At 35.4% G+C, this 23,847-nt stretch overlaps 1 protein-coding gene across 6 annotated transcripts in view; it reads left to right on the forward strand.

The window, feature by feature from the left end:
• Window positions 1-23,847, forward strand: part of RALGAPA1 (Ral GTPase activating protein catalytic subunit alpha 1) — a 274,207-nt gene that overhangs the window by 149,149 nt on the left and 101,211 nt on the right. For all 6 annotated transcript variants that reach the window (XM_055361294.2, XM_055361295.2, XM_063697698.1 and 3 more), the window contains 4 exons: window positions 1,325-1,383; window positions 4,607-4,715; window positions 6,047-6,157; window positions 8,662-8,730. In XM_055361294.2, the coding sequence (XP_055217269.1) occupies window positions 1,325-1,383; window positions 4,607-4,715; window positions 6,047-6,157; window positions 8,662-8,730 (348 nt within the window). The remainder of the gene's footprint in view (window positions 1-1,324; window positions 1,384-4,606; window positions 4,716-6,046; window positions 6,158-8,661; window positions 8,731-23,847) is intronic.

The raw sequence follows: 23,847 nt of genomic DNA on the forward strand, positions 1-23,847 counted from the left end.
TATTTATTTCTGTCTTTTTCTGTTTCTTTCCTCAGTGTTTTATAGTTTTCCACGTACAGGTCTTTTACCTCTTTTGTTATACGTATTCCTAAGTATTTTGATGTTTTCGATGCTATTGTTAAATCGGATTATTTTCTTAATTTCTTTTTCAGATAGTTCACTGTTAGTGTATAGAAACACAACTGATTTTTGTATGTTTTGTTTCCTGCTACTCTACTGACTTTATTAGTTCTAACAGTTTTTTGGTGGAGTCTGTAGGGTTTTTTATATATTAGATTATGTCATCTGTAGACAGAGACAGTTGTAAAAGAAAGAATGGATGCCTTTTCTTTTTTTTGCCTAATTGCTCTGGCTAGGACTTCCAATACTATGTTGAATAGAAGTGGCGAGAGTGAGCATCTTTATCTTGTTCCTAATCTTAAAGTAAAACCTTTCAGCTTTTCACTGTTGATTATGATGTTATCTGTGGGCTTGTTATGTTTCGATACAGCTTCATTTGTTGAGTTACAACCTCATTTGTTGAGTTTTTATCATGAAAGGATGTCGTATTTTTCATGCAAAAAAATTTTATATTTTATTATGAAAGGATATTCATACCTTTGAGCTATGTATTCTACTTAAGTACTTTTTCTTCACCTATTAAGATTTTTATCCTTTGTTCTGTTAATATGATGTATTAGTTTTATTGCTTTGTATATGTTGAACCATCCTTGCATCACAGTGATAAATCCTACTTAATTATGGCATGTGACCTTTTTAATGCGCTGATGAATTTGGTTTGTTAGTATTTTATTGAGGATTTTTGCATCTATATTCATCAAGGATATTGGCCTGTAATTAATTTTTTTTTTCCGGTAATGCCTTTGTCTGACTTTGATGTCAGGGTAGTGCTGGCCTCTTAAAATGAGTTTTGAAGTATTCACTCATCTTCAACATTTTGGAAATGTTTGAGAAAGATTCTTCTCAAATTCTTTATTTGAAATACTTTGTAGAATTCACTGGTGAAGCCATCTGGTTCTGACTTTTAATGATATTTCTCAAAATCTTAAAAATCTTCATACCTATGAGCTATTAATTCTACTTTAATTATCTGCCTTTATCGCTCTTCTAATCAGGAAGAAGTGTTATTTTTTGAACATACGCTTTTGGCTATAAATTTCAGAAACTTTTATTTATTTAGCTACTTTTATAAATAATATTGGTTTCTTTATTGAAAGTACGTACATGAGAACAAAGACTGCTTTAATAACCACTTAATAAATATTTGTAGAATGAATGAGTGAAATCTCAGTCATTGCCGTTAACTATTTCCCCCTTATTTTAGGAACTTATAATCAAAACTGTATTAAGCTCGGCAAGAGATGAGCCCTCTGGTCCTGCACGGTAGGTCGGATATTCTTAGACTGAGTATAACTATTTTGTGTTTGGAATTTTAGAAGTTGACTGAATTTTTATAGCAGCCCAGATTGTTTTAGATACATAAAAGCCATTCTGAATTACAATTTTAAGTTACTTGAATGATTAAGTATTCTTACTTTTTTTCATGATTTAAATACTAACCTTTCTTCATAAACAGAATCCTAGTCATCTTTTTCAGTAACTTCACTCTTTATCTCTAAAATGATTTGTTTTAATTTTATTTTATTTAAGTACATTTTGTTTATTGTTCAGTTATATTTGTCAATGTCTTTTATGCAGTACCTTGAAATGCAGTAGCAGGTACCCAATGAATTTTTGTTAAATTGAATTAAAATAAAATATTTTATTATAGAAAGTAATATATCTAAGAAAATAGTATATTTTAATATTTATAAATATTTGATCAAGATTTTTAAAAATAGAATATAAGTCATAGTTTTAGATTTCTTTCTAAATGTCTTAAGAAATAAAAGCTGACATTTTCTCTGTTTTACAAAACCTTTCCAAAAAAAGATTGAGATTTTAATTAGCAGGTTGCTAGTAGCACACCATGTTTCTTCTCTTCCCCAAAATAACATTAAGTCATATTTTATATTCTTGATGCTAATTCTAATAGTACGTCATTTGCTACAATATTAGTCTGTGCTACTACTCCTCAGATCTACATCTCTGCAAAGCTCCTGTTTTCCAATCATCTACACATTTTTTGACCCAAAGTTCAAAAGTTACAGATCATGGCTTTGACTATTCGGATTCTTATTCTAATTTAGATCTTTTTCCAGCAAATAAAAATAATGTACAGTGAACCATTTGTTTAAATTAAGACATAGCTCCAGTTTTTAAAAATTTAATTGTATATTTTTCTCAATAGCCAAGCTAACTAAAAACAAATATATTTGAGAAAATTGTTCTTTTACGCTAATCCCAATTCAGTTTACAAGGATTTTCGTATAATATTGTTTCATTTAATTCTCATCACGATTTTGAGAGTTTAATAGAATCACCCTCTTCTTCCAGTTTTGCTAGCCAGATACTGATGCTTAGAAAGTTAACAGTAAGTCTCTGATAATGCATAGCTGGTGGGACGGGGGATGTAGGCAAGCTAGCTAACATTTTTAAAGCCCTTTGTATGTGCTTGCTAGGCACTGTTCTGAGTGCCTTATATTTATTATCTCATTGAATTTTGTGATACCTCTATGAGACAGGTATAATTTTCATCCACCTTTTAATAGAAAAGAAAACTAGAACCCAGGGAATTTCAATAATCTGCCCTGTCATCTAGATATGACAGAACCCTGGCAGTTTGTCTTCAGAGGCTTTTTAGATGCACAATTAATAAGTGGCAATACCAAGTTTGACCTTAGTGCTTAAGACTGTAGATCTTTTGCTTTTTTTTACCAAAAAAAAAAAAAATATATGTATATGTTGCTTCTCAAGTGGAAGAATGTGGAAGCCTAAAACATAGCTGTCTAGAGGTAGACCTGGAAATCATTAACACAACAGCTTGTGTTATGGAGAATATGGAAAAACCCCAGAAGTTGAATATAAGCATTGTCTCAACTTGTTTTTCTATACCTTTTTAGTATATGTTTTTTTAGAAACATACTCCCAGGCCAGGCGTGGTGGCTCATGCCTGGAATCCCAGCACTTTGGGAGGCCGAGGAGAGTGGATCACCTGAGGTCAGGAGTTCGAGACCAGCCTGGCCAACATGGTGAAACCCCGTCTCTACTAAAAATACAAAAAATTAGCCAGGTGTGGTAGCGTGCCCCTGTAGTCCCAGCTACTCAGAAGGCTGAGGCAGGAGAATTGCTTGAACCGCGGAGGTGGAGGTTGCAGTGAGCCGAGATCGCGCCACTGCACTCCAGCCTGGGCAAGACAGAGTGAGACTCTGTCTCAAAATAAAAAAAAAAAGAAAGAAAAGGAAAAAAGAAACTTAATACCCCCAGTCTGCACAGGAGCAGAGAGTTGAGCTATATGCTGGGAATAATCTAGATTATTTTGACATCTTTTGGAGGGGGGGGTGTAGGAAACTCTACATGCAGGAAAAAAATATATATATCCTTTCTTATCTCCTCTTGCTACAATAAAAATTGTTCAACATTTGTGTTCTAAGTCTCTGCCTTTAGTTAGCTGCATCCACGGAGAGCTTTGCTTCACTTGAGAGTTTATTGTTGCTTTAGGATTATAGATGTTTCCATAGCTAAACTCGAAGCTTGGTTATTTAGTGCTACAAATATTACCTAGGATTTATGGGTGAACAACAATAGGGAAAAAATAAAGTAGTAGACTTCATCTAGAAGACTTTCAGGTAATTTTCATAGTAAACAGTTTGGTACCCTTAACACTCTAGACTGAAAGAAGAGACTTAAGACCTTCTGATCTGCTGTGTTAAGGAAGAAAAATCTGCATTGAATTTTTCTGAAGTTTAGCATTCCACTAAAATTAAGAATATCAGTATCGGGACATGGCATATATAACAGGATGCTAGAAGAAGGTGACTGTTTTGATACTTAGAACCATTATACATTTTATCAGAAGCTTAAACTTGAACACACTAATAGAATCCTTACTGATTCTAATCATAAAATAACTCTCTTCAAGCTGACACCCAGCTGAAATTATATTGCTACAGAAATGAAGTTTTGCAATACATTGGGGAACAGGATAAAAATTCTACAAGTTCTGTTTCTGTTGGATTTTAAAATAAGTTACATAAATTTTATGTTCTCAATTTGTTTTAAAATAATTTGTAGCTAGGTGTGTTAAATTTAAAAGATACAAAAATATTTAACATATTCCATCAGCTTCATGTTTTTACGTAAGTTCATTTTGCTGTTATCAGTCAATAAAATTACACTTTCCCTTTTGAAAGCAGGTTACATTTTGTTTAGGAAGCTTGATAGCAATGCCAGTCTAACAGACTAACATGGATTTTTAAAAAACATGTTGTGTGGTATCCCAGCCTGTAGTCTTCTTAGTAAATTATAATAGAAAATTAGGCTCAGAAGTTTTGGGATTCTGCTTTCTTCATACTTTCTCTTCTTTGGTTACCAGTTAATGTATAGGGTAACAAATTCATTAATTCATTTAAAATAGTGCATGTTCATTCTGTGTCAGTTGATTGTGGGTCATGTTTGTGGTGGTGGTTTCATTTTATGTAACCGTTGTTGTTTGCCTTTTTTGCAGATGTGTAGCACTTTGTAGTTTAGGTATTTGGATTTGTGAAGAACTAGTCCATGAGTCTCATCATCCTCAAATTAAGGAAGCTCTGAATGTGATTTGTGTTTCCTTAAAGGTAAAGAAAACTGTTTAGTGAAATATATTAAGATAGGAAAGAATGCATATTTTTTCCTCCAAATATTAATGGTATCTTGTGTAACATTTAGTAAATGTTTTCATTACTTTATTATTCTATTATTTTCTTGATCCTGACTCGTTCCTTAAAAATTGTTCTGTTTCTTGAATTTAGGGTATCTTTATGGTGACCCATTTTTATCTCAACTTTTTATGTATTTTAGCTTTGTCCCTAAACTATATATGGTAGACATCTAAAAAAGGAAACCCACCATTTAAAACATATATAGGGTTCTTCTGTTTTTTTTTTTAAACTAGTATTTTTGTAACTTACTGTTCTTTGATCTTTATTACCACTCCCTGAATTCTTGAGCTGTTCAGTTTTTTTGCTTTATCTTTTCAAGTTATGTGCCTTCTTTGTAGACAGACAAGATTTTTTCAGTAGTAATAATGTAATTATTTGGAGAGTCTGAATGAATAAATGAGTACTTTTTGTTTGTGAAAGGATGCATGATATTATTGTTGTTTTAAGACTTGTAAAACCCACAGCACCTGTATAAGACTCTAAACATACAAAGTAGCTAATAAATATTTTTAAATAATAATTACATGACAGATATTTCTAAATATTTACTATGAGGCACATTGCTAGACAGTGAGGGATAACAATAGGAAAAAATTGTAAATACTAGCTTCAAGATATTAATAATAGCTGAAAAAGATTAAAATGAGAATAATAAAACATAAAAACCTGAGAGTACTAAATGGGTATATAATATAAACTGCGTGTATAATATAAACTGCTGATTCAGTTCGGAAGAAACAGAAATCATTTTGACTTAGTTATCAGAGAAGACTGGAAAAGAGGAGACACATTGGGGTTTGAAGTGTGGCTGAAATGTGGACGTAGAGAAGCATAAAAAGTTTGTCTTTATGCCATTGGGGAGTCCTCTGAGTTTTAAGCATAATGTCAGGATCATAACAGTGCTATAGAAGATTAATTTGGAAGTGTGGTGAATAGTTGATTGGAACAGGGCAAAGATTGATTAAAAAAATAGTGGTTTAGAGGCCACTGCATAAATCCACATAAGAGAAAATGCAGCAAAACTTTAATGAGGACAGTCAAACATTACAAAGGAAAATTAAAGTTGTATGTGTCTTTGGAATGTGTTGTGATTTTTTTTATTTTGCAGCTAGAGATTTATCTTAATCACCTATAAATGTAGGACTTATAATCTTACAAATGTATGAAATGTAAAAATTTTCAGCAGATAATACATTGATGAAAAGTTCATCATGAAAATTTTTAAAACTTTTTTTTTATTATTGCAGTTTACTAATAAAACAGTAGCCCACGTAGCTTGTAACATGCTTCACATGCTGGTTCATTATGTACCTAGACTTCAGATTTACCAGCCTGATTCTCCCTTGAAAATTATTCAAGTAAGTAATTTCTCGTTTATTTATTATGACCTTGTTAAATTTTTTTAGATTTGGATACTTTGAATTGTAAAATTATTTAATAGTTTTAAAATTTTTTTGCATAGCTAAATAATGGCTACCCATCATGCTTTTTTGTGGTATCAAAGTTCATGATAGTTCCCTTGTCTTTTATGTTAGAAGATTGTATTCCTGGTTTTGGACAAAGTAAAAGCACTAGAAACAATTTATTAGGCCAGCCTGGTGGCTTATGCCTGTAATCCAGGCACTTTGGGAGACTAAGTTGGAAGGATCGATTGAGGCCAGGACTTAGAGACCAGCCTAGGTAACATAGCAAGACCCTGGCTCAACAAACAGTTAAACAAAAAACAATTTATTAGTTGTAGTGAAAATTAAATGCTATGTGTAAACCTATGTCATCGTCTTTATAAACATGTATGTTGCTTTATTCCCTCTTAAGTAGGGAAAACATACCATCCAGTTACCACAATCAGATCATTATTTTTTTTCTTTTCTCTTTAGCCAGTCATTTGTGAATTTTTGTTCATTCTAATTTGATGTCTCCTGTGCTTCCTGCAACACCTGACGTATTTCAGTCCTTCATTATTTCTTTCTTGAGATATTGCTGTTGCCTTCTCCTGGTTTGTGTGGTCTTGCTCTTAAAGTCATCATTCACATTTACGTGGCTCTTACCATATCACGTACCCCCCCCAAAAAAAAAAAAATCTCTGATTTTCCTTTGGCTATAAAATAAAGCCCAAATTCTTTAGCTGTGAATTCAGGGCCTTCACAGGAGAACCCAACTGGTTTTTTAAGAATCATGTACAGATTCCTTTGAAATGCCATGTTGTTCAGGCAACTGAGTCTGCTTGTCATCACTTAAACATACCCCTGGCTTTCTTCCTCCTAGCTGAAACGCTTTGCTTCTCTTCTCTAGTGCCCTCATCTTTCAGTGATTGGCTTAAATACCATCTCCTCAAAAAATAAAAATCCCTATCTGCTCTCCCTAACCAGAATATATCATTCTTATCTTCCTATCTTTACAACATTTTTAGGACAGATGGGAACTAATATTTATTAAACACCTACCATGTACCTACCAGTCACCTTTTCATACGATATCTTATTTAATTCTTAGAAGTTTTTTGAGATAGATTATTCCCTTCCCTGTCCCCAATCTCCCATCCTTATTTAAGATGAGAGAACTGAGGATTTAATAACTACATAAGAGTCATAAGCCAAGAGAACAGGACTCAGACCCAGGTCTGTAAGATTCCAAAGTTCGTGCTTTTCCCACTCAGTCATCTTACCAGACTCTATTACAGCACTAAATGTAGTAAGTATCGCACTAGTGAGTAAAGCCTTTTTCTGTATAAAGTATATTTAGAGGAATTTTTCTACTTACTACATTGAGGCAATAATTTCTAAAAACGTAATAGCATACAATACAGCTAAAATAAAAATACAATAAATATATACCTATACATTTTTAACATGCACATAAAAAAATTAAATAAGACTAAATGATTTCCAGGGTAAATGATAACACTGTATATGAAGATTTTGCCTTTTTAAAAATAATGTCTTTTTCATTTACTTTGTATTCTGTACTTTATATTTATTCAAATAATATTCAGTGTATAATATATGTTAATTTAAAAAGCCACATTTGGCTGGGCACGGTGGCTCATGCCTGTAATCCCAGCACTTTGGGAGGCTGAGGTGGGCGGATCACCTGAGGTTAGGAGTTCGAGACCAGCCTGGCCAACATGGTGAAACCCCGTCTCTACTAAAAATACAAAAATTAGCTGGGTGTGGTGGCCCACACCTGTAATCCCAGCTACTCAGGAGGCTGAGGCAAGAGAATCACTTGAACCCAGAGCCGAGATCGCTCCACCGCACTCCAGTCTGGGTGGCTGAGTGAGACTCCATCTCAAAAAAATAAATAAATAAAAAGTCACATTTTTTAAAAAAGCCTTATATGTGTGTGTGTGTGTGTGTATATATATATATAAACAAAAGGCCTGGAAAGGCAATACAGTAGATTTCTTCAGGTGATAGGATTACAGTGGTTTTTTGTTGTTTTGAGACAGGGTCTCTGTCGCCCAAGCTCCCAAAATGAGTTTGAGCCACCGTGCCCAGCCTATGATGGTTTTTATTAGTCTTTTTCTTATCTGTATCTTTTAATTTTTCTATAATGAACATATATTTTCTGTGTGTTTGTACATATTGATTTACCCCCTTGAATTGGGAAGAAATCCATTTATGGTTGACAGAATATGTATAATTTTGGTTCTGTACATGAGGATTATAAATAATTGATAGTTAACTATACTTGAAAAGCTTGCCTATTAAACATTACTTTGAAATAACAGTGTTAATGTGTTTAGAATAAATTTGCAGTAGTAGGTTTTGTATCACTTCAGCATTTAACAATCAAGTTTTAGGATGTACCATTAATTTGACATATATAGAGCTCCTTTTAAAAAAATTTTTTTTGCTTACAGATCCTAATAGCTACCATCACCCATCTTTTACCAAGTACAGAGGCTTCATCTTATGAAATGGACAAGAGGGTAATTTAAATTTTGTTTAATGATTAGTATGTGGTTATTTAGTAAAATATTTGTATTTCAAAACTTTAAAGGTATGTATATTTACATGGTAAAAATTTATCCTTGTTTAGAATCAACTGTAGTGTGAAATGCCTTTCTGTTATTTAAGTATAACTAAATTATATTTTGGTTCACATTTCATTGCCATTTGATAAAATCTTTGAGTCTCAAGATTGTAAGGAACCTTAGAGGACATTCCGTCCACCTCTATTTCACTACATTCTGCCAAATTGTGTTCTTACCTATGCCTGAAGATTGTTAATTCTGAGGAGTTAATCACCTCTAAAGGCAGCCACTTGTTTTTGTATAGATAGAAAGTAAAGATAAAATATATAGAGATATGTCATTTAAAAGAAGACATCTCCTCTGTCTGCGAAAACATTCTACTAGGTGACATTTACCTCAGTAAATTCATTATGAGGGTTCTTTAATTTTTTTCAGATATTGTATTTACCAGTTCTAGAGTTACTTTTTGTTTTGTTTTTAAGTTTCCATATCTTATCTGAAATTCTGCATTTCTTCATCAATTATATACATCTTCTCTTATAGATACTTTAACATATTTATAATAATTAAAATAGAGTCTTTGACTACTAAATCCAGTATCTGGGTCATCACTAACTCCGTTTCTATTGAGTTTTTTTCTTTTGACTGTGAGTTTCATTTTCCTGTTATTATGTCTATTTTTTAATTATATGCCTGACATTATACATAAATGTTGTAGAGACTCTAGGTCGGTGCTGCTCACTATGGTAGCTACTAACTGTGTATTGCTTTCAGTTGACACTAAATTTAGTTTAAAGTTCACATGAAAAATGTAATTCCTCGTTTGCAAATATCAAGTGCTCAATAGCCATATGGGCAAATATAGACCATTTTCATCATTGCACAAAGTTCTGTTAGACAAGGCTGCTCTAGATTCTATTAGTTTCCTCTGAGAATTATTCTCATCTCTTCCCTTGTCATATCTCAATCTTGAGTTCTATTCTCCAGGTCTCCCCTTAACCATATTGTTTTGAAATCTCAAGTATGTTTTATTTACTGCTTATGTTCTTATTAATTTACAGAAATCTGAAGCTATAGTTATGTTTCTGGACCTATTCCCAGTTATTTTCTTGTGTGGCATACATGAGGCTTTCATACTTTTTTCTTTTCCTACTGTCTGCCATTATCATTTCTTACTGATTTCATGTGTTTACCTCAAAACTTTTTATTCTTTCCCTTCGTATTCAGTTTAAACACCATTTGAACAGATTGTTTAGCTCTTGATAAATACTTTATCATCATCATCTTCATCTTTAAAAGAGACATATACTCCATTTTTTTTTTTATTTTAAATTTTTAAAATTTTTTTGAGGCGGAGTCATCTCACTCTGTCACCCAAGCTGGAGTACTGTGGCACAGTCTCGGCTCACTGCAACCTCTGCCTCCCAGGTTCAAGCGGTTCTCGTGCTTCAGCCATTCAAGTAACTGGGATTACAGGTGTACACCACCATGCCTGGCTAATTTTGTATTTTTAGTAGAGATGTGTCAGGGGCGGGGGGGTCTCATCATCTTGGCCAGGCCGGTCTCAAACTCCTGGCCCCAAGTGATCCACCTGCCTCGGCCTCCCAAAGTGCTGGGATTACAGGCGTGAGCTACCTTATCCGGCCTCCATTTTTAGCCAAGAGTCCTTCGCTTTAGTGTCGCAGGCTATGGTCTAGAATTCCAAATCCAGTTTATGAATAATTTCTGGATAACTACTTGTTCATCTTTTTCTATATCATCTTTGTCTTCCAGAAGTCTAGCAATTAATATGAAAAAGCTATACTTCTAAGTTTTTGTTTTCTTGCCAACTAAATTTGTTAAACATTTATTTATCATAAAATATGAGTGTGGCGTTCTGCTAGGCACTAAACAGAGGTAAACATGATACTCCCTGTTCTCATGGAATTTAAAAATTAGAGACACAAATGAGGCAAAACAATATAATAAATAGTATAAAAAGTAGAAAAATGTATAAGATACAAGGTAGAATAGAGAAAGAAGTAATTAACTATTGGGGAAAGGCATATTTAGGAAAAATTCTTTTAAAGTTAAATAGAGACATAAATAGAGACAAACAGTGGAATCAGAAAATTATTCCAAGTGTATGGATAGCATGTGTAAATCTGGGGACTATAAAATAGTATGGTTTGTTTTGGAGAAACAACTAGGCAGTTCCATATTTTAGAATGTGAAGTGGACAGTTAAGAGTTGGGAAAATGAAGTTTCTAAGATAGGAAGGGGCCAGATTATAAAGGGCCTTGGATGCCACACTATGAACGTGGTACTTCTGTGAAAGTGACTTTTTTGAAAGGTTTTTATGTAGGATAAAATATGACCAGATTTGTGAAAAATCGCTTGAGAAAATGTGAAAGTTGACTTAAAAGTCAAAATATGGTGATTATTATTAAAATCATCTTTATAAGAATTGATGATGTTCTGAGCTAAGGCTAAAGGAATAGAGAATAGATACAAAGTAGAACCCACAGCCAAGGTGAGGAATACAGGAAAGAGCAGCTTTGTTGGAGCAGTGAGTTTCAGTTCTCAGTTTGTTGCATATAAAAAGTAATATCCAGGTGGAGACCACCAGCAAAGCAATTATATACCCGATTAGAAAATTTGATGCTGGAAATAAAATTATTGGCATTGTCAGTACATGAGTAGTATTAACATTGTGAGAATATCTGAAATCACTTAAGGCGATGTAGTAGAGTAAGATGAGTCAGCAAAGTATAGCACATTAAAGAATAACAGTTAAGGAGAAGGCAGAGAAGATGATTCAGTAAAAGTGACTGAAAGGACTAGTAGGAAAGGTAGGAAGAACACCAGGTCTAGGAGAGAGTAATCACATAGAAGACAATCAAATCATCCCGAAAATGCTTTTTTGATCTCAGACTTTATTCACTGTTTTTTTTGAGACAGGGTCTCACTCTGTCACCCAGGCTGGAGTACAGTGGCGCAATCTAGACTCACTGCAACCTCCACCTCCCACACTCAAGTGATCCTTCCACCTCAGCCCCCAAAATGGGACCACAGGCGTATGCCACCATGCCCAGCTAATTATTGTATTTTTAGTAGAGATGGGGTTTTGCTATGTTGCCTAGGCTGGTCAGGAGCTGGTCACTTCAGCTCAGGAGCTTGAGCTGAAGTGAACCGCCCGCCTTGGCCTCCCTAAGTGCTGGGATTACAGATGTGAGTCACTGTGCCCAGCCTATCATTCACTCTTCCTTTTTTTTTTTTTTTTTTGAGATGGAGTCTTGCTCTGTTGCCCAAGCTGGAATACTGTGGTGCAGTCTCGGCTCACTGCAATCTCCGCCTCCTAGGTTCAAGTGATTCTCCTGCCTCAGCCTCCTGAGTAGCTGGGATTACAGGCGTGCGCCACCATGCCCAACTAATTTTTTTTTTCTTTTTTTTGAGACAGTCTCCCTCTATTGCCCAGGCTGGCGTGTAGTGGCACAATCTCTGCTCATTGCAACCTGCATCTCCTGGGTTCAAGTGATTCTTCTGCCTCAGCCTCCCAAGTAGCTGGAACTACAGACACATGCCACCTCACCTTGCTAGTTTTTTTTTGTTTTTTTTCGGTAGAGATGGGGTTTCACCGTATGGGCCAGGCTAGTCTTGAACTCCTGACCTGGTGATCCACCTGCCCAACCTCCCAAAGTGCTGGGTTTACAGGCGTGAGCCTTCCCACCCAGCCTCAAATATGCTTTATCTTAAACATCTTATTTATTTATTTATTTATTTAGAGACAGAGTCTCGCTGTGTCACCCAGGCTGGAGTGCAGTGGCGTGATCTCAGCTCACTGCAACCTCCGCCTCCCAGGTTCAAGCAATTCTCCTGCCTCAGCCTCCCTAGTAGCTGGGGCTACAAGCACACACCACTATGCTAATTTTTGTATTTTTAGTGGAGATGGGGTTTCACCATATTGGCCAGGCTGGTCTCAAATTCCTGACCTCAGGTGATCACCTGCCTGGACCTCCCAAAGTGCTGGGATTACAGGCGTGAGCCACCACATCTGCCCTTAAACCTCTTTATAATTACATTCCTCTCTGTGTGATGAACATCAGAATATTACCTAAATCCACTGGTTCTTCTCCACTATGTTGCATTCCAGTATCTTCTAATTTTTTTGAATTGGGTTTTTATTATCTTTTATTAGAAGCTGGCACACTACATATGGACAAATAGATATATTGAATCATTTTAATTATGTTATTATTTCTCTAGGAACTCTTAATCTCATGCAAGCCACCAGTATAGGGAGGCATTTCTCATGTATGATATTCAGATTGCTGCTCCTTAACCTCAAATGTTTAAGAACTTGAATAAACTGTATATGGGCCAGGAGTTTTTAGACTTCTCAAACGGCTCATTGTCATTGGTGAATATGGGCTTGGGCTAACAGGTTTTAAAAGATAAATTCAATAAAAATAAAGCAAAAAGAACATTTATATAGTGATTTTTTTAAAAAATCACATGCCAGCAGTGTGTACTTTATATGCATTATTTCAACATCAAAACAACTTTATAATCTTGATAAATATTTTTTAATCCCTATTCTTCATAGAGAATTGAGCCTTAGAAAGGTTAAGTTGCCCAAGGTCACAAAATTGTTACTAAATATCAGAGCCAAGACTGGAATCAGATAGATGCCAAAGTCCATACTGTTTTTAGTTAGAAACATCAATTGAGAGCTTCCATTTGAGTTTTATGGTGGAATTGTTTTCTTTTAACATAATTTCAAGTTTATAGAAACATTGAAAGGGTAGTACAAAGAATTCTTTATATTGGTTCACCACATTTGCTTTATCCCTTTGTATGTAGTATGAAATAGAGAGAAATAAATGTGTATACTGCTGACTACTTTATTGTGTTTTTCCTAAAATCAAGCAATTCTCTTATATAACCACAAAATAATTATCAACATGAGGAAATTAGCATTAGTATTAGTGATACATTTGTATTATCTAATCTATAGATATTTCACTAGTTGTCTCACTAATGTCCTGTAGGGCAAAAGAAATTCCCAAATTATGCCTTACATGCAGTCATAATGTCTCTTTAGCCTTCTATAGTATGGAACACGTTCTTAATCTTTCTATATTTCTTGACCTTGACATTTTAAAGAATACAGTCTAGTTACTGTATAAAATGTCCTGCATTTTGGCTTTGTGTTTCATCATGATTAGGTTTGTTATTATTGGATTTAAATTAGGCGTATTTGGCAGGAATACCTCAGAAGATTTTGTGCACCTCTTAATACATTATATCAGGTGTCACAGATGTCAGTTTGTTTCATTACTGATTGGTGCTAACTTCAGTCAAATGATTAAGGTTGTGTCTGCCAGGTGTTTCAACTGTAAAGCTACTGTTTAATCCTTTTCAATGAATTAGTATTTGTAAGACAATACTTTGAGACTATACTATATAAATATTTGGCTCCTTAAATTTCCACTAACTGGTTTTGCTAATCATTAATGACTCTTACCAGAAACAATTATTGTTACAGTAGCTGCCAAATGATGATTTCCTAATTCATAATTTTTTCTACATTCATTAGTTAGCTTTCTACTTATAAGGAAGAGTTTTCCTTTCTTTCTTATTCATCTTATTTCAATGTGGGCTCATGATTCTGATTTTATGCAATGATTTGTAATCCTTAACTATTATTTATTTTGGTGCTCAAAATGTCTCATACTTAGCCAGTGGGAGCCCCTTCAAAGTGGCTTCTTTTTCATAAATCCCCATTATTTTGGGGGCATGCTTTTAATTTCTGTCAGCACACAATTTTCCAGACTCACTTTGTGCTTTCCCTGTCCCAGCCCTGAAATTACCCATTTCTCCAAGAAACCCTGCTTCCGTTAAGTGGCAAATGGTGTTTAGAAATCAGTATCTAAGAACTAGGCATGCACATTGCTATTGGGATATCTTTGTTTTTTTTTTTTTTTTTTGGAGATGGAGTCTCGCTCTGTCGCCCAGGCTGGAGTGCAGCGGCGCGATCTTGGCTCACTGCAAGCTCCGCCTCCTGGGTTCACGCCATTCTCCTGCCTCAGCCTCCCGAGTAGCTGGGACTACAGGCGCCCGCCATCACGCCCGGCTAATTTTTTTGTATTTTTAGTAGAGACGGGGTTTCACCGTGTTAGCCAGGATGGTCTCGATCTCCTGACCTCGTGATCTGCCTGTCTCAGCCTCCCAGAGTGCTGGGATTACAGGCGTGAGCCATTGCGCCCGGCCTGGGGTATCGTTTCTTAAGTCCTCTTTGGCAGATACAGCTAGGAAATACATAACATACACACACACACACCCATCTCTATATCTGCTATAGACTGAATGTTTGTGTCTCTCCCGAAGTTCATATATGGAAATCCTAATGCCCAGTGTCATGGGATTTGGAGGTGGTGCCTTTGAGAGGTAATTAGGTCGTGAGGATGAAGCCCTCATCAATGGGATTAGTGCCCTTATAAGAAGAGAGATGAACTAATATCCACCGTGTGAAGATACACTAGAAGGTGGTCATCTAACAAGCCAGAAAGAGGACCCTCACGTATACTGAATTGGCTGCCACCTTGATCTTCAACTTTCTAGCTTTCAGAACTGTGAGGAATAAATTTCTCTTGTTTAAGCCACCGAGTGTAAAGTATTTGTAATGCCAGCACAGACAGAATAAGATGGTATCTAATTATAAGTATTAAAAACCTTGAGTTCACACTGACACCTCCAATTCTTATTTTTATTTTACTTTAAGTTCCAGGATACATGTGCAGAATGTGCAGGTTTGTTACATCGGTAGACATGTGCCATGGTGTTTTGCTGCACCTGTCAACCCGTCACCACATGCATTAGCTGTTTGTCCTGATGCCCTCCCTCACCTTCCCCCACCAACAGGCCCCAGTCTGACACCTCCACGTCTAGTCCAACACCACGAGATTCAGTCCATCCTTCCCCGTTTTCCTTATTTGTAACTCCCTGCTCCAGCAATGAAAAATCTGGTTTCCATATTGATTATTTATCAGGATATGTTTACTTCTTTGTGCTGTTCTATTTTTTTAAATTATTAACTTATGCCTCTTTATAGTTAAGAGTGCTTGTCTTTACCAAGAGAGATTATTGTTTGAAAAATATGTTCATAAGTTATTTGGGTTACTTCATATTCCCCCTTTCCCACTTCAGTATGGTTATATAATTAGCTTGAAATTCAGTTCAGGTCACTTTTTTCTGTTTGTATGCAGTTTTAGGGTCTTTGTCCCATCTCTGTTGTTTTAATTTTTTTAGTCTATGGTTCATCCATCCTATGATTGTTTTTTCACAAATGAACAGATGCATGTATATCGTCTTTTATTCCTTGTTTGTTACATATAGCCTAGATAGTCTTTGCTTTGGATTTTTCACTTGACAGTGTATCTTGGAAATCCTTAATATGTAAGTTCATAGAGATCTTCCCCATCTTTTTATTTATTTAAAATTGTTCTGGGTACATAGTAGGTGTATATATTTATGGAGTGCATGGGATATTTTGACAGAGACATACAGTGCATAATATGTCAGGATAAATGGGGTATCCTTCCCCTCAAGCACTTATCCTTTCTGTGTGTTACAAAATAATCCAGTTATATGTTTTTAGTTATTTTTAAATGTACAATTCAGTTATTTTTTACTATAGTCACTCTGTTTTGCTAGCAAATATTATATTTTATTCATTCTTTCTATTTTTTAGAACCCATTAACCATCCCCACTTACCCCATACTCCCCACTGCCCTTCCCAGTCTCTGGTAACCATCATTCTATTCTCTGTCTCCATGAGTTCAGTTGTTTTCATTTTTATCTCCCACAGATAAGTGAGAGCATGCAATGTTTGTCTTTCTGTGCCTGGCTTATTTCACTTAACATAATGACTTCCAGTTCCATCTATCTTGTTGCAAATGACAGGATCTCATTCTTTTTTATGGCTGAATAGTACTCCCTTGCATATATGTACCACTTTTCTTTATCCATTCATCTGTTGATGGACACTTAGGTTGGTCCCGAATTTTGGCTATTGTAAATAATACTGCAGTAAACATGGGAATGTAGGTATCTCTTAGATATGCTGATTTCCTTTCATTTGGGTATATACCTAGCAGTAGGATTACTGGATCATATAGTAGTTATCTTTGTTAGTTTTTTGAGGAACCTCGAAACTGTTCTCCATAGTGGTTGTACTAACATAAATTCCCACCAACAGTGTATGAGGGTTCCCTTTTCTCCACATCCTCGCCGGCATTTATTGCCTGTCTTTTGGATAAACCCATTTTATTTTATTTATTTTGTTATTATTATTATACTTTAAGTTCTAGGGTACATGTGCACAATGTGCAGGTTTGTTACATATGTATACATGTGCCATGTTAGTGTGGTGCACCCATTAACTCGTCATTTACATTAGGTATATTTCCTAATGCTATCCCTCCCGCCTCCCCCCACCCCTCGAAAGGCCCTGGTGTGTGATGTTTCCCATCCTGTGTCCAAGTGTTCTCATTGTTCAATTCCCACCTATGAATGAGAACTTGCGGTGTTTGGTTTTCTGTCCTTGCGACAGTTTGCTCAGAATGATGGTTTCCAGCTTTATCCATGTCCCTACAAAGGACATGAACTCATCCTTTTTATGGCTGCATAGTATTCCACGGTGTATATGTGCCACATTTTCTTAATCTAGTCTATCATTGATGGACATTTGAGTTGGTTCCAAGTCTTTGCTATCGTGAATAGTGCCACAGTAAACATACACGTGCATGTGTCCTTATAGCAGCATGACTTATAATCCTTTGGGTATATACCCAGTAATTAGATGGCTGGGTCAAATGTTATTTCTAGTTCTAGATCCTTGAGGAATTGCCACACTGTCTTCCACAAGGGTTGAACTAGTTTACACTCCAACAGTGTAAAAGTGTTCCTGTTTCTCCACATCCTCTCCAGCACCTGTTGTTTCCTGACTTTTTAATGATCACCATTCTAACTGGTGTGAGATGGTATCTCATTGTGGGATAAAACCCATTTTAACTGAGGTGAGATGATATCTCATTGTATTTAGTAGTTTTGATTTGCATTTCTCTGATGATGTTGAGCATCTTTTCATAAGTTCATATGTGTTCATATGAACTTGTTTTCATATAGTCATATGAACATATTAACTTGTTTTCCTTTTTTATGTCTTCTTTTGAGAAATGTCTGTTCAGATCTTCAGCCCATTTTAAATCAAATTGTTGGAATTTTTTCTGTAGTGTTGTTTGAGTTCCTTGTATATTCTGGTTATTAATCCCTGGTCAGATGGATACTTTGTAAATATTTTCTCCCCTTCTGTGGGTTGTCTCTTCACTTTGTTGACGATTTACTTTGCCGTGCAGAATCTTTTTAACTTTATGTGATCCTATTTGTTCATTTTTGTTTTGGTTGCCTGTGCTTGTAGGGTATTACTCCAGAAATCTGCCCAGTCCAATGCCCTCAAGAGTTTCCTCAATGTTTTCTTGTAGTAGTTTCATAATTTGAGGTCTTAGATTTAAGTCTCTAATGCTTTTTGATTTGATTTTTATATATGGCAAGAGTTAGGGGTCTAGTTTTGTTCCTCTGCATGTGGATAACCAGTTATCTCAGCACCATATATTGAAGAGACTGTCCTTTCCATAATGTATATTATTTACCTTTGTTTAAAATGACTTCACTGTAGATGTACAATTTGTTTCTGGGTTCTCTATACTGTTCCATTGGTCTATGTGTCAATTTTTATGCCCGTTCCATACTGTTTTGATAATTATGGCTCTGTAGTATTATTTGAAATCAGATAATGTGATTCATCCAGTTTTGTTCATTTTGCTCAGGACAGCTTTGACTTTTGGGTCTTTTGTTGTTGCATATAAATTTTAGGATTGTTTGTTCTGTTTCTATAAAGAATGTCATTGGCATTTTGATAGGGATTGCATTGAACCTATAGATTGATTTGGGTAGTGTGGACATGATTATTGAAAATAATGATTCTTTCAATACATGAACATGGAATAGCTTTCCATTGTTTCATGTCTTTTTCAATTTCTTTCATCAGTGTTTTACAGTTTTTATTGTAGAAATCTTTCACTTCTTAGATTAATTCCGAACTATTTAATTTCATTTGTAGCTATTGTAAATGGCATTACTTTCTTGATTTCTTTTTCAGATTGTTCACTGTTGGCACATAGAAATGCTACTAATTTTTGTATGTTGATTTTGTATCCTGCAACTTTACTGAATTTGACTTTATCAGTTCTAATAGTTATTTGATAGAGTCTTTAGGTCTTTCCAAATATAAGATCATATCGTCTGCGAACAAGGATAATTTGATGTCTTCCTTTCCAATTTGCATACCCTTTATTTCTCTCTCTTGTCTGCTTGCTCTAGCTAGGACCTCCAGTACTGTGTCAAATGATAGTGGTGGAAGTGGACACCTTTGTCTTGTTCTAGATCTTAGAGAAAAGGATTTCAGTTTCTCTACATTCAGAATGATACTAGCTGTGGGTCTGTCCTATATGGCTTTTATTATGTTGAGGTGTGTTCCTTCCCCGTTTTTTTGTGGGGGGAGGGGAGGAGGTGTTCATCATGAAGGGATGTTGAATTTTATCAGATGCTTTTTCAGCAGCAACTGAAATTATCACAAAGGTTTTTGTCCTTTATTTTGTTGACAAAATGTATCACATTGATTGATTTGTGTATGTTGAATCATCCTTGAATCCCTGGGATAAATCTCCCTTGGTCATGATGAGTGATATTTCTAATGTATTGTTGAATTTGGTTTGCTAGTATTTTGTCGAGGATTTTTGCAGCAATGTTCATCAGGAATATTGGCCTGTAGTTTTCTTTTTGTTGATGTCTTTTGTTTTGATATCAGGGTAATATTGGCCTCATAGAATGAGTTTGGAAATACTTCCTCCTCTGTTTTTCAGAATAGTTTCAGAAGGATTGGTATTAGTTCTTTAAATGTTTGGTAGAATTTAGCAATGAAGCCATTGGGTCCTGGGCCTTTCTTTGGTGACAGACTTTTTATTACAGCTTTATTCTTGTTATATGTTACTGGTCTGTTCAGGTTTTGCATTTCTTCATGATTAAATCTTAATAGATTGTGTCTAGGAGTTTATCCGTTTCTTCTAGGTTTTCCAGTTTATTGGCATATAATTGTTCATAGTAGCCGCTCTGTTGATCTTTTAATTTCTGCTGTATCGGTTTTTAATGTCTCCTCTTTCATTTCTGATTTTATTTGAGTCTTGTTTCTTTTTTTCTTAGTGGCCAAAGGTTTGTCAATTTTATCTTTTTTGAAAAATCAATTTTTTGTTTCATGTGCCAATTTTTCATTTCATTGATCTTTTGTTTTTTTACCATTTCAGTTTTATTCATTTCTGTTCTGATCTTTATTATTTTTATTCTGCTTACTTTGGGTTTGGTTTGCTCTTGCTTTTCTGGTTCTTTAAGATGCATTGTTAGGTTGTTTATTTAACGTTTTTCTGCTTTTTTGATGTAGGTGCTTATAGCTATAAACTTCCCTCTTAGTACTGCTTTCACTGTATCCTATAGGTTTGGGTATGTTGTGTTTCCATTATCATTTGTTTCCAGAAACTTTCAGTTTTTTTCTTAATCTCTTCATTGACCCACAGATCATTCAGGAAGATATTGTTTAATTTCTTTTTTTTTTTTCTTTTGAGACAGAGTCTCAGTCTCTCGCCCAGGCTGGACTGCAGTGGTGCAATATTGACTCACTACAAGCTCTGCCTCCCAGGTTCACACCATTCTCCTGCCTCAGCCTCCCGAGTAGCTGGGACTACAGGTGCCCGCCACCATGTCCGACTAATTTTTTGTATTTTTAGTAGAGACGGGGTTTCACCGTCTTAGCCAGGATGGTCTCAATCTCCTGACCTCATGATCCACCCACCTCGGCCTCCGAAAGTGCTGGGATTACAGGCACGAGCCACCACACCCGGCCAATATTGTTTAATTCCTAAGTGTTTGTATAGTTTCCAAAATTCCTCTTATTTTTTATTTCTAGTTTTATTCCATTGGGGTCAGAGAAGATACTTAATATTATTTCAATTTTTAAAAATATGTTAAGACTTATTTTTTGGCCTAACATATGGTCTGTCCTTTAGAATGTTACAGATGCTGAGGAGAAAAATGTGCATTCCACAGCCATTGGATGAAATGTTCTGTAAATATCTATTAGTTCCATTTGGTCTATACTGCACATTAAGTCCAATGTTTCTGTTGATTTTCTGTCTGGATGAAATGTCCAATGCTGAAAGTGTGGTGTTTAAGTCTTCAGCTATTATTGTGTTGGCATATATCTCAGTCTTTAGCTCTAATAATATTTGCTTTATATATCAGGGTGCTCCAGTGTTGAGTGCATATATATTTATAATTGTTTTATCCTCTTGCTGAATTAATCCCTTTATCATCACATAATGACCTTTTTTGTCTTGAAATCTATTTTGTCTGATGCAAGTGTAACTACTTCTGCTTTTTTTGGTTTCCATTTGCATAGAACATCTTCATCCCTTTATTTTCACTATATGTGTGTCTTTATAGGCAAAGTGTGTTTCTCGTAGGCAACAGATCATTGGGTTTTATTTTTTTAATCTGTTCAGCCACTCTCTCTTTTGATTGAGTTTAGTCTATTTACATTCAGTGGTTTTTATTTTTTATTCTTTTCTTTTTCTTTCTTTCTTTTTGAGACAGAGTCTTGCTCTGTCACCCAGGCTGGAGTGCAGCGGTGCAATCTCAGCTCACTGCAACCTCTACCTCCTGGGTTCGAACGATTCTCCTGCCTCAGCCTTCCGACTAGCTGGGACTACAAGCACACACCACCACACCCAGCTAATTTTTTGGTTTTTTAGTAGAGACAGGATTTCACCATGCAGGCCAGGCTGGTCTCAAACTCATGACCTCAGGTGATCTGCTTACCTCAGCCTCCCAGAGTGTTGGGATTACAGGTGTGAGCCGCCATGCCCAGCCTCAGTGGTATTATTGATAAGTAGGTACTTACTCCTTCCACTTTGTTATTTATTTTCTTGTTGTTTTTCAGGATTCTCATCCTTCTTTCCTTCCTTCCTGTTTTCCTTTTAGTGAAGGTGATTTTCTCTGGTATTATGGTTTTGTTTCTTGCTTTTTATTTTTTTTGTATCCATTGTATGTGTTTATATTGGAGGTTACCATAAGGCTTGCAAGTAATATCTTATAACCCATTATTTTAAACTAATGACAACTTGACACTGACTGCATAAACAACAAGCAAAAAGAAAATTAATAACAACTCTACATATTAACTTCATCCCCCTGCTTTTTAACTTTTTATTCTTTCTGTTTATATCTTATTGTACTGTCCATGTCTTGAAAAGTTGTTGTTGTTGTTATTTTTGATTGGTTCATCTTTTCATCTTTCTACTTCAATATGAGTAGTTTACACACCACAATTACAGCGTTATAGTATTCTGTGGTTTTCTGTTTACTTACTATCACCAGTGAGTTTTGGACCTTCAGATAATTTCTTACTGCTCATTAACATTCTTTTCTTTCAGACTGAAGAAATCCCTTTAGCATTTCTTGTGGGACAGATTTGGTGTTGATGAAATCCCTCAGCTTTTGTTTGTCTGGGAAAGTCTGTATTTCTTCTCCATGTTCAAAGGATATTTTCACTGGATATATTATTTTAGAATAAGTTTTTTTTTTCCTTTAGCACTTTAAATATGTCATGCCATTCTCTCCCGGCCTGTAAGATTTCTACTGAGAAGTCTGCTTCCAAATGTATTGGAGCTCCATTGTATGTTATTTGTTTCTTTTATCTTGCTGCTTTTATAATCCTTTTATCCTTGACCTTTGAGAGTTTGATTATTAAATGTCTTAAGGTAGTCATATTTGGATAAAATCTGCTTAGTGTTCTATAACCTACTTGTACTTGAGTGTTCATATCTTTCTCTGGGTTTGGCAAGTTCTATGTTTTTATCCCTCTTAATAAACTTTATATCCCAATCTATCTCCTCTTTAAAGCCAATAACTCTAGATTTACCCTTTTGATGCTCTTTTCTAGTTCTTATAGGTGTGTTTTATTCTTTTTTCTTCTTTTTTCTTTTGTCTCCTTTGACTGTGTATTTTCAAATAGCTTGTCTTCAGCCTCACCAATTCTTTTTTCTGCATTATCTGTTCTGCCATTAAAAGAACTCTGATGCATTCTTCAGTATACTAGTTGCATTTCTCAGCTCCAGAATTTCTACTTGGTTCTTTTCAGTTATTTCAATCTCTTTGTTAAATTTATCTCATAGGATTCTGAATTTCTTCTCTGTGTTATCTTGAATTTCATTGAGCTTCTTCAAAACAGCTGTTTTGAATTCTCTGTCAAGTGACATCTCTGTCTCTCTGGGATTGGTCATTGGTGCCTTATTTAATTCATTTGGTGAGGTCATGTTTTCCTGGATGGTCTTGATGTTTGTTGATGTTCATTGGTGTGTGGGCATTGAAGAGTTAGGTATTTATCATAGTCTTCGCAGTCTGGGTTTGTTTGTCTTCTCCCCCTAAGCATTACCTTTCCTATGTGTACTTCTACATCCTTTCTTTTTACTCACTACTCTGATCTACCAGTATACTTTTTTAATATTCTCACACTTAAGGTGGACTTTTTCTTTCTGGCATGGTTTTAGATCAGTCTTAGGTTCACAGCAAGTTCCCATCTTCTCTCTTTCACAGTTTTTCCCAAACTACCCTTGCTTTTCATGAAAACCTGCAGTGGGAGAATGGGAGAAAGGTGCTGGGATTTGCTGCATATTTTTCTACTTACAGATAATTCAAGGCTCGGTGCAGTGGCTCATGCCTGTAATCTGAGCACTTTGAGAGGCCAAGGCAGACAGATCACTTGAGGCTAGGAGTTCAAGACCAGCCTGGCCAACGTGGCAAAACCTCGTCTCTCCTAAAAATACAAAACTTAGTCGGGCACAGTGGCACATGCCTGTAATCCCAGTTACTTAGGTGGCTGAGGCGCAAGAATCACTTGAACCCAGGAAGTGAAGGTTGCA

This window comes from Gorilla gorilla, chromosome 15 (genome assembly GCF_029281585.2).
Source record: "Gorilla gorilla gorilla isolate KB3781 chromosome 15, NHGRI_mGorGor1-v2.1_pri, whole genome shotgun sequence".
NCBI lineage: Eukaryota > Metazoa > Chordata > Mammalia > Primates > Hominidae > Gorilla > Gorilla gorilla.